Raw genomic sequence first — 12180 nt, 5'->3', positions numbered from 1 at the left:
ATGGTTACACACAAGGTTAGAACTTTTCTATAAAATCTGGGCCTATGACAACAGTTCCTGCCATCCCTATCGGATCGCTCAGTCCCTCGCAGGAGCCATGCACTGGGACCACCGAGGTGCAAATCTTACACCCACAATAAATCTGTCAACAATGAACAGATCATGATCATTCGGGAGGAGAGGCGCGTACACAAGCCCCGTTCTCAGGATCGGTTGGACCCAGCCCATTACTTTGGCTATGGTTGGAACCCCTAATCCTGCCATACTTGGCACAAAGCCTAAAAAAGGATGATCGGTGATAAAAATAAAAAATCCCAAAAAAACAGCACCCACACTTGTGGGTAGGCTGTGACTGGTATTGCAACTTCCCTTACCCCCCCCACAAAAAATAACAAACCACAAATACTTCAAAGAGGAGCTTGTGAGTTTTCTTCCCCGTCAGTCTTAATACTTGTGCTCCTTCACAAATATTAATTATAGAACTCTGCTCTCATGTTCTTCCTTTATTCTTCCTAGAAATTTAGGAATAAAATGTCAATCGGATGCAATTGGTTGGCTCAGGGGGCGTGTCGCTGCACTCTATGACGTTGTCCAATCAGTGCCATTCTAAATGGACACACCTCTTAACAGGGGAAAAAGTTAAAAAGTAACGTTCAGTTGTGACTTACTACATTTCCAGGAGGAATAACAGAGGGATTGCATAATGCAGATTATAAAGAAAAAAAAAAAAAAAAAAAAGATATTGTCCGTTATAGGGCAATCTTAGAGGGCTTTAAGACATATGCCGTCACCCATGTTCCCACGGAGCTCGGTAAATGAACGCTACCTTGGCAGGGAATAAATTGGCTTAAGTACTGAAAACTATGAAGAATTTGTTGTATTATTAAAAAGCCGCTCAGGCTCCCCGCCATGATTAAATACAGGATCGGATAACGAGTGGAACGTACGGGCCTGTGATCTTCTCAAGGTGACAGATGCAGCGACACGGAGAGTGCCACAGACGTGACCTTTGTGTAGACGAGGCTGAAAACACGAAAAATATAAAATACAACCAGGCCTCACATACCCCGCAGTCAGGATAACAACCTTAGCTTTGTTTACAAAAAGGCGGAAAAAAATTAAACTTTATTATAAAAACTTTTATATGATGTTATATTTCTAGGAGAAGATTAAATCCCATTATAACTATTTTCTAAGTATTTACATTCTCTTTTCAAAGACTTAGGGGGAAAAAAAAATACAATAATTAAAAAGGTTTAATTTGAAAATGTATAAAAAAAAAATCATGTAAATAAAAATATTTAACTATTAGTTTTTTATACACATTTAATATTTTTATACTATTTTCTGTGATATTTTATTGACATTTTACTTTGATATAGAAGTATATAAAATAGCATTAAAAAGTATAATAAAGTATATAGCAAAATGTAATACAACAAAGATAGAATAGTGTCTAAAGCATAAAACTAACTAAAAGTCAAAAAAATACATCTTAAATTCAGTATAGAAAACAATTAAAAAAATTGTATCCAAAATAAGTATAGAAAAATATATAACAGTAAAAAATAAAGTATATAAAATACATTTACAGTATATTATACTTTTTAAAATAGTAAGTCAAATGTGTGAATAAATATGGATTATTGGATTGCAGGGTTACGTTTTGTCCAGTAAGACTAGTAGTGAAAAAAGAAAAGTTAAACGCAAAGTTTGTTTCAGGTCTCAAAAGCTTTGGCTGTTGAGTAAAGGGACCCCCGCTGTGAGTGGAGGGACCCCCTGCTGTAAATGGCATTTCCATCCTCTTATTAAGTGGAGACAAAGGAGCCATGACTTGGGGCCTTTCACTGAAGCCAACAATTATTCGTAGATTTAATTTTTATTATTTTATATATTTATTTATTTATTTATTTATTTATTTAATGTCATGACTCAGACATGCAGTGGCTCCATTATAACAGGGCATTTCAGTGCCCAATCTTTGGGGTCAGTGGCGGCTGCACTAGTTGGGCCCCCACAAAATCAGTATGTTATCACCTGTTTCAGCAATACTTTGGCCTTTGGCTTTGAGCGGCTACAAGTCCAGTTTTCTAGGCTACATAAGACCCCCATATATCATATTCCTCCGATACCACATGGTGCAGCGCTACTACACAGGGTGGAATTGTAAAGGTCTCGTTGACGAAAAAGAACACAACGAAACTGAACCGCAAGAATTTATAGATCTGGTTTGAAGGCATTCGTTTCATGCTGCTTTTCCTAAGCCCCGGGTGGTACCGCGCCTCTAGGGACAGGTCTGGGGTTCGTGGGGTTACTATAATCTATAATTACTACTTGTCTTGAATTACAGACTTCAACGGGAACCATGTAAGAAAGGATCAGACGTACAATGTGGAGGATGTGTGTGGCCATGGCGTGTGCTGGAAGTTTTGCAAGTTTGTATGACAACCATTTCATTTTTATTTTATTTTTTTTAAAGGTATGATTTTAATTTTGGGGGGAATCCCTGGTAAAATTATAGGTGTTATCTAGTTAAGACGATGCCCCTTCTAAAAATTTGCAAAAGTGCTATACTGGCTGCGGTGAGCCTGACTACTAGAACCCAAGCGATCTTCTCCCCAGATGAAGCTTATTCTGGCCATACACTTTCTGTGCAGAGGCCACTAGTGGAGAAATACGGTATTACACTTTGGATGATTGGCTGACCTAAAAAAAAAAAAAAAATCACAAGAATGATCGAATTACACTCGGGCCATAAGTTAGCGCCTCAGCATCTGTCAAAAGCCATGAAAAAAAAAAACACCACAAGATTCAGATGGCACCTCCCGACAAAGCCACCGATAAGTACGGTACCCGCGCTTTTGTGTCTGCCTAAGAAGTACAAATGGACTACACCTGCCTTATGATCATGGAAGCCCCGATGGAGCCACTAATGTGCGGCCCCAACATGATGTGTACTCGGCCTTAATTTGCATCTCTCCACTCTTTACTCTGATCCAACTTTTCCCATTTTCTCCTAGTAGTACATATGTAAAAGAGTTAAACAGGGCAGCGGGGTCTTCTGACTGATTTGCTTTAAAGGGCAACACCGCATGATGACAGGTCCGCTTTTCTAAAAAGTCCAAATGGCACAATTTCCCTTAAAAAAATCTGTGTCAGCTAAAAGGAGCAGATTCATTGTTGATCGACAGGCTGCAAATGTACATTCAGACAGACGCGATCCCATCCATCAAACTAAACACTACCTCTAACTTATAAAGGGAACACCTCAACAGGGCCAGCACAGAAGCGTCTTCCTGCACAGCGGCCATGCTCAGAATCGATGAGAGTCCTAGGAGGTCAGACCTCCAGCAATCACATATCCTAGTTAGAAGACATTTTCTAAAATGGGAATACCCCTTTAAAAGGAAATCAGAAATTTAAAGGCTATGGACACTCGACTTTTACATAGGTTGTTGGTTGCCTCTTGTTAAGAATGTTCCAGTCTTAGATCATCTGCTGTTTCAGATTTTCGTGTGGGAGTGTCTCTCCCAGGAATAAAGGCTGGATATCAGCTCTGCAAGTATCCAGGGCACTGCTGTCCTCACTGTTCACATAGCACAGCTTCTATCCTGCACTTATTTCCTCTTCATGTGCTTTCCACCTTTCTCTGCCCTCTCAGAGATACTTTCTCCCCTCTCCAGGATGTGGAGATCTATAAAAAACCACCTCTCTCCACTGCTATCTCTAAGGCTGGGGTCACACATGCGTGTTTTACGTACGTAAGAGCGCAAAAACTACGTACGTAAAACTCGCATTACATACGGCACAATGCTTCTCAATGGGGCTGCTCCTATTAGCCGTATATTACGGTTCAGTATTATACGGCGTTCTACGGCCGTACAAAATCGCAGCATGCTGCGTTTGTCAGCGTATTGCGCAAATAATACGCCAATGAAAGTCTATGGGGGCGAGAAAAATACGGATTCCACACGGACCAGCAGTGTGACTTGCGAGAAATACGCAGCGCTGATAGTGAAAAGTCGGTAATTCAATTGCCGGCTTTTCATTTCTCCTGCACAAACCCGACATGATATGAGACATGATTACATACAGTAAACCATCTCATATCCCCTTTTTTTTTGCATATTCCACACTACTAATGTTAGTAGTGTGTATGTGCAAAATTTCAGCGCTGTAGCTGCTGAAATAAAGGGTTAAATGGCGGAAAAAATTGGCGTGGGCTCCCGCGCAATTTTCTCCGCCAGAGCGGTAAAGCCAGTGACTGAGGGCAGATATTAATAGCCAGGAGAGGGTCCATGGTTATTGGCCCCCCCGTGGCTACAAACATCTGCCCCCAGCCACCCCAGAAAAGGCACATCTGGAAGATGCGCCTATTCTGGCACTTGGCCACTCTCTTCCCACTCCCTGTAGCGGTGGGATATGGGGTATTGAAGGGTTAATGCCACCTTGCTATTGGAAGGTGACATTAAGCCAGATTAATGATGGAGAGGCGTCAATTATGACACCTATCCATTATTAATCCAATTGTAGGAAAGGGTTAAAAAAACACACACACACACACACATGATTGAAAAGTATTTTAATGAAATAAACACAGCGGTTGTTGTAATAATTTATTGTTCTCTCAAATCCATTTGCAGTCCCTCGCTTGGCAACATAATAAACGCACAAGATACATACCTTCTGATGTACTGTCAGGTCCAACGATGTAATCCATCTGAAGGGGTTAACTAATATTACAGGCAGGAGCCCTGCTATAATGCAGCTGTGCTCCGTGCCTGTAATCCCCGGCGAATGAATGAAATGTAGGTCATTGACCTACATTTCATTCATTCGCGGTGATGCGCCCCCTGGTGGATGTCCTCATATGACCTGGAGCGTGGGAAAAAGTTCCCAGGCTGCAGTTCATGAGAACATCCACCAGAGGGCGCCTCACCGCGAATGAATGAAATGTAGGTCAATGACCTACATTTCATTCATTCGCCGGGGATTACAGGCACGGAGCACAGCTGCATTATAGCAGGGCTCCTGCCTGTAATATTAGTTAACCCCTTCAGATGGATTACATCGTTGGACCTGACAGTACATCAGAAGGTATGTATCTTGTGCGTTTATTATGTTGCCAAGCGAGGGACTGCAAATGGATTTGAGAGAACAATAAATTATTACAACAACCGCTGTGTTTATTTCATTAAAATACTTTTCAATCATGTGTGTGTGTTTTTTAACCCTTTCCTACAATTGGATTAATAATGGAGAGGTGTCATAATTGACGCCTCTCCATTATTAATCTGGCTTAATGTCACCTTACAATAGCAAGGTGGCATTAACCCTTCATTACCCCATATCCCACCGCTACAGGGAGTGGGAAGAGAGTGGCCAAGTGCCAGAATAGGCGCATCTTCCAGATGTGCCTTTTCTGGGGTGGCTGGGGGCAGATGTTTTTAGCCACGGGGGGGCCAATAACCATGGACCCTCTCCTGGCTATTAATATCTGCCCTCAGTCACTGGCTTTACCGCTCTGGCGGAGAAAATTGCGCGGGAGCCCACGCCAATTTTTTCCGCCATTTAACCCTTTATTTTAGCAGCTACAGCGCAGAAATTTTGCACATACACACTACTAACATTAGTAGTGTGGAATATGCAAAAAAAAGGGGGATATGAGATGGTTTACTGTATGTAAACCATGTCTCATATCCTGTCGGGTTTGTGCAGGAGAAATGAAAAGCCGGCAATTGAATTACCGGCTGTTCACAGATATCGCGCTGATTGAAATCTAAATACAGAATATATATATATGTGTCACAATGACATATATATATATATATACTGTATATATGTTTTCCCGAACATTTGAGCACATAAATCCATTAGATGTCGGTTTTGCAAGCCTGCGCGAAAATCTCGCAGTACGGATGCCATACGGATTACATACGGAGGATGCCATGCGCAAAATACGCTGACACACCCTGACTACGGATCACTATTTTGGGAACATTTCTCCGTATTACGGCCGTAGTACGGACGTATAATACGTGGCGTATTGTCTTACGCCATGTGTGACCCCAGCCTAATGCTGAGAGAAGGGAGGGAGAGCAGAGTTATCAGAACCAGGATGGCTTTGTATCAGCTTTGAAGATCACTCAGGAGGATAAAAGAACCGATAGAAACACTGCCGCAGAAAAATGGAAGAAAATTAAAGACTAATTTAAAAGAAGTTTTCCCAATCCATTGAAGTCTATGAGATACAGCACACAGTGATCTCACGTCTGCAAAATGCTATTCCCAAGGGTGAAGCTCTTCTTTAAGAGAACGGCTGGTGGAAAGTCACAGTCACAGCAAACTCAGCTGACCGTCTTGGAAACAATGCAGAAACCTGATCCTCCATTGCCTCAAGATCCTCGGCGCTTAAAATACAAAATAGGGGAACCAGAAACAGCTGAACCTGTATAGCCGGGTGTGAGTATATACAGCCGCGCTTCCAGGAAATCCAGATATTTACAGTACACTCTGCGAGCAGTTTTCTCCTGCTGCTTTGGAGGTGATCGGAGGAAGTAGACATCATGCCATCACCCGGGCAGTGCCAACGGCTCAGTAATTGGCACCATTTTACATCCACAGTGTCACTACAGTCTCAGTTCTGACCGCAGGGCTACACAGTCGCACCAGATTCCAGGAAAAATCAATGAATGAGAAAACAAATGGCTGGAGAGAGTGAAAGAATATGGATTAGAGAACATGGAGCACATGGGAACATGGCGGAGAAATCCTGCACCCTCCAGGAGCATAACACGGCGTTCATCGTAAGAAACCATACCAAATAACCAGAACATGTCACAAGCGTTATATAAACTCTATAAAGCGGACCCCATCACTGACCCTAAAATATGAGCTTTCTTTTTATCTGGAGTAAGTAACGCTGTTCTCCTGAATCCGGAGATGTTTTTCTTTTCTTCCTGCGCCTTTCCGTTCCTGAGATAAGACCCCACTCTTCAATGTATATAAATCTGTTTATTTATTTGGTTTTTTTAAGTAAAGTGGGCGTGGTCCTCACATCTAAAGGAACACGCCCACTTGGGACATTTACATAGCGGAAAGAGGGGGCCATATCTCAGGAACTGTGAGGCCCAGGAAGAAAAGAAAAACATCGCCGGATTCAGGAGAACAGCAGCTTTTACAGCAGGTTACAAAAATACAAATTTATAGTAAGTGACAGGTCTCCTTTAAAAGAGGATCACTACCCCCAAATTCCTGTATAATCAAAATTATTAGTGATCTCATGGCTTGTGAAAACAGTCAGCATGGCTACAAAGTGTACGGACATGATACATGGTTGTGCGAAGCCTTTCTGCTGCCCCTCTGTGACATCTTCATACCTCTCGCCAGCTGCAGACTAGTGTAAAATAGCCGCCATTCTGTGCCCATATTGCAGATACAAGCTCCGGTTTTATGATGACCAAAACTAAGTCCGGGGGAACTTGTGCTGTGATAAGGGCGTAGATTTGCACCAGTTTTATGCCCGTCTGGAACGCTTTGCAATATCACAGTAACTGAAGCATAAAACCACGTGCACAGGAATGGAAACCCCCTACCCTCTTGTAGAGGGTCTGCAATGTTTGGCTGTCACACATGTGAGTGACACATTCGGTTTCACAGTGTTGCAATGTACCATCCCCGAAGCTCTCTCCCAAAAAAATGTCATAATAAAAACAACAGTAGAGTTGCCATTCCTGGCAATGCTCATCCAGAGCCCCAGATGCATGAACAGAATTCCAGAACTTCAGTAAATACACAGCCATAGCGGAGGAGGTGGTGGGAATGCTCTATAGATACTGGTGTCGAACCCGAACTGACGCCATCTTCAGTAGTCAGATTCGCCGATTCACATGATATGTAGCAGAGGACGTCTGATGATACATGAATAAATAAGTGCCCCCCTACGGAGCAGCACGGCTTGTACATATCCAAAACTGTCATCAGCGAGCGATCACCGGTGACCTTACCTGTGTACCCCGCTGTCCAGCCCCAGGACGCCACCATAGCCAAGAGCCATTTAAACATGACCCCCTCTATATACCAGAAGAGTTTACTGTCTATAAGTCTGAGCGGCTGCAGCGCTAGTAAATATAATACATAGGACGGGATGGCAACCATGTTGTTGACCACCATGAAGGCGAACCGGACAACCACGATGAACATAACGGATCCCATCTTCTTCATCGTCTCCAGGTTGACGGCCATCTTGCCCACGCAGAGCTGAACTAGTGCCTGGAAGGGGGTGAAAAAGAATGATTAAAAGGGAGAATATAAAGAAGACCCCTACAGAAAGCCATACATTTCATTCATCTGGGGGGACGACTGTGGAGTAAGATTTTTTTCCTGTAGGGGGCGCCTCTGCTATAGATCCCAGCACAGTGTTGACACGTGAATCTAGATCAGAGTTACCGCGTGTTGACAATTAAACTTCCTCTTTGCCAATAGTGACGAGCTCGTACTATCGCTAAAGTGGTGACACCCATCTTCTCGCACCCCTCGCTGTCCCCAGCTGGCGAAAAACTCACTGCGCAGTGGTCCGCTGCTGACATGGTGACAAGGTCACATTGAAGGCACGACGAAGGGATCAGGGACGCATCAATGGAGAGAGAAAAACCCTACATGTGGCTGGTAGCCCTGACCATGAGAACGGACCCTGTGCCGCCCGCCAGAACCATGCAGAAAAAAAATGTAGGAAAGGGTCAATGCATGCTTAGCAGGACGGGTCAGTACAATCCAAGTCAATAGGGTTCACAAGGGGCGAACATTTTACCCAAATTGTGATGTGGCATTTGCCTTTGATTTTAAGATGGGGGACAGCTTTCTCATAGCTGAAGCCGAGAGGACCGGCCTCTTCCATTGTCATATTTCGTCCTGGTTTGAGGCTCCGATAGAAGGAGATGCCAAAAGCAAGCTTTCCAAGGGGAAACACGAATGGACCTTTAAAGGGGCGGTATCCTCAGGACCAACTCCATTGCTCTGCAAGGATTACATAGAACCTTAAGGAACATGGGTTTTGCCACTGCGCACAAGGTCCACGTCATATGACATCACGTGTTGTAACTCGCAGCTTAAAGGGGTTGTCCAGGGTTAGAAAGACAAGGCCTCCTTCTAAAACCACAGTGCTCCACGGTAAAGGCACGGGAACTAACGTTATCCGGAACTTAGAACACGTCCACTTTTTCACTTTTTGCAAATGCATCTGCTCTGTAGTAGCCATCTAGGCTTAGACTGGCCACGGCCCATACATTCCTGGGTCACTTCCCGGACCCCACCAATGTCTTACCCTGAAACATACCGAGCAGGGACCCCTCAAAATCATGGGGGGCTGAAATACCATTACGCTCCATCAGCATTATAAGTGAAGCATTCAGACACATTTACTTTATGGCTCAGAAGATCTAAAGAGCCCCCATCACACATCAGGCATACGATGAAATAACAATTGGGAGGAATTTCTCGTGTTGTGCAGTTCCTCCTCCTAGAAAAGAACGAATAAATAGAATACTTACACCTTCAGGAGCAGATTTTTTACTGAAATGCATAGATTTTTGGTTTGGTTTCAGTATAAGTTTTGCATTCCACAGTCTCTGTGTTGCAAGACCTATTTGTTGACTGTAGATGGAGTTAACTGAGAATCCGTCAGTGAGCTCGGCCTGACAGGACAGGTGATAACTCCTATCTTCCTTCTTCTGAGCTCCTCTCAGCCGATTTTCAACAAAATGAAAGTTGAGCTGAACTTTTGCTGTCATAAATCAGTGAACAGGAGCAAGATAATACCGTAGTTATAAACTTCCCGAACTCACTGATGGATTATCAGTGAACTCAGTCTGTGCAGTCAGCAAATAGAGGGTGTTATGCAGGGGCTAGAAAATAGTAACATAGAGGGCAGCATAGCCGGGCCATTGTCACAGTGCTCAGGGATGCGTCCCATTCATTGCCAGGAGGAACAACAGAGGAACGGGACAATTAAACTAGAATATAATAAAAATTATCTGACATTTTCAACCTGAGGATCAAGAATAACCACATCCTGAGAGCAATGGACGTCTCCATGACCTCAAGATTCCGGAATGGCAATATGGGGAGATAAAGGCATCTTAAAGGGGATGTCTGGTTACAAGTTATCACCTACCAGATTGCTGATTGTGGGGGTCCAACCACTAGGTCCTAAACCGATGAGGGCATTTTTTAACACAGAAGGGGAACATTCATCCCCATCCGCACTACATTCTCTATGAGACTGGCGTAAAAAGGCAAGTACAGCGATCAGAAGCCCTATAGGGAATGAATGGAGCGGCGATCCATTTTCACAGGGATAAGACCTCCCGGTCCTACAGATCGGTGCCGATCTCAGCAGTCAGAGCCCACCAATCACCAAGATATCACCTGGATAGGAAATATCTTGTTTTCACCAAACAACCCATTTAAAGGAGTTGGTGCAAAAACGGAACTTACCAATCCACAGGATAGGGTGTGATCGGTGGGGGTCCAGCCACTGGGACCCCCCATTTGAATTACCTATCCATGGAATAGGGAACAAGGGTCTGATCGGTGGGTGTCTGGCCACTGGACCCCCCATTTGAATTCTAGGATAGGCGGCAAGGGTCTGATTGGTGGAGGTCTGGCACTGGACGCCCCCATTTAAATTACCTATCCATGAGATAGGTGACAAAGGTCTGATCTGTGGGGTCCGGCCACTAGGACCCCCATTTGAATGGAGTGGTGGTCCAGTATAAGCACTGCCACCTCGCACAAACACTGGGCGCCTGGCCCCTACAATCTTGTAATGGGGGGTGCAGAATAGAGTGTCCGTGTGTATACGGGGAGGGGGCGCTGATCAGCTGTAGACCCCTTTATTCTGCGCTGCAGCCTATAATTAGGCCCCAGCAGAGTTCAGCAACCTGCGGCATTCCAGCTGTTGTAAAACTACTACTCCCAACGTGCCCCAACAGCTGCCTAAACCGCCCTGTGGCTGTCAGACATGCTGGGAGTTGTAGTTTTCAGCTGTCATTCTGACCTTTCACAGATGACGTCACTTACCACCATTTTCTTAGACGAATAGCTGGGCGCAGGAGGGAAGGGGGTCCAGAAGGTCAATTTACAGGGGGACTTGAGTGAATAAGTCTCCGCCATATTAAGAAGACCCCCACTTACTAGTATACTGCTCTCTGTGGCGTTTTATTAGTCCATTGGTATCAACGCACCCCTTATATCGGATATCGCAATGCTCTACGACCTGTGGCACAACTACAACTCCCAGCATGCCCAAACACACTCTCCGCGAGCGTCTGGCTGTCCGTGCATGCTGGGAGTTATAGTTTCGCCACACAATACATGGTTATTGATAAATCCTGCGAATTATCGCTCGCCATTTTTCACCAGGTCGCCACGGACGTAACGATCAGCGATGGGGTAGAGCGAGGCGTGATGGGCAGCCGTGAGACACAGCCGTGTAGATTATATGGGATTACACGGAGATTACAGGGACGACACAAGGACACATGATACACACCATGGTGACAGGACACACAGACACACGGATGGATGGACACAGGCTGCTGACACTACTGCGCCTGCGCACAGCGCTCTCCATGTAACGGCTCCTACAAGACTACATCCCGGCTCTGCCCTCACCGCCAATCACAAGCATTCTCTGCCCGACTCACCTGCGGGGCCCCGGATTCCGGTGTATGACCGTGTCGGCCGGAGGAGCTGGTGGTGGGAGAAGCCTTCCCCCTCCTCCTCCTCCACCGCCTCCTCCTCCTTCCAGCAGCGCTGACTGACTGACTGACCGAGATCCCCCTCCAGCGCTATTCGCACTAGCACAGGCCTTGTCGCTGATTGGAGGAAAGCAGCTGGGAATCGACCAATCGCTTTACGCGCCGGAAACCACGCCTCTGACGTCAGGAGCAGGAAGGGCGGGGCAATGGCGGCTTACGAGAAGAGCGGGCGGCAGGGGCTGTAGGAGGCGGAGGTGGCGGGGGCGCAGGGGTTAAGTTAACGGGCCCGGTGCTGAGCGTTATCCCCGGGGTATAAGGCAGGCCCGGTTTTCATGGGACCCCACTTCTCCTTCCATTTGTAAACAGCAATAAGTTTTTAATTTGGGGCTTTTTTTATGGGACGAGGTGAAGTTTTTATCCT

The 12180-nt window shown here is 45.1% G+C and overlaps 1 protein-coding gene across 1 annotated transcript in view; it reads right to left on the bottom strand.

Moving 5' to 3' along the window:
• The window catches only part of LPGAT1 (lysophosphatidylglycerol acyltransferase 1), a 91183-nt gene extending 79295 nt beyond the window's left edge, over positions 1 to 11888 (bottom strand). Inside the window, exons 1-2 of the mRNA XM_077282309.1 lie at positions 11706 to 11888; positions 8007 to 8271 (exon numbers count right to left, since the gene is read on the bottom strand). Coding sequence (XP_077138424.1) covers positions 8007 to 8244 — 238 coding nt within the window. The 5' untranslated portion in view covers positions 8245 to 8271; positions 11706 to 11888. The remainder of the gene's footprint in view (positions 1 to 8006; positions 8272 to 11705) is intronic.
• Positions 11889 to 12180: the final 292 nt, after the last annotated feature.

Source organism: Ranitomeya variabilis, chromosome 2 (assembly GCF_051348905.1).
Source record: "Ranitomeya variabilis isolate aRanVar5 chromosome 2, aRanVar5.hap1, whole genome shotgun sequence".
Classification (NCBI taxonomy): domain Eukaryota; kingdom Metazoa; phylum Chordata; class Amphibia; order Anura; family Dendrobatidae; genus Ranitomeya; species Ranitomeya variabilis.
This window is presented reverse-complemented; position numbering and strand designations above follow the sequence as displayed.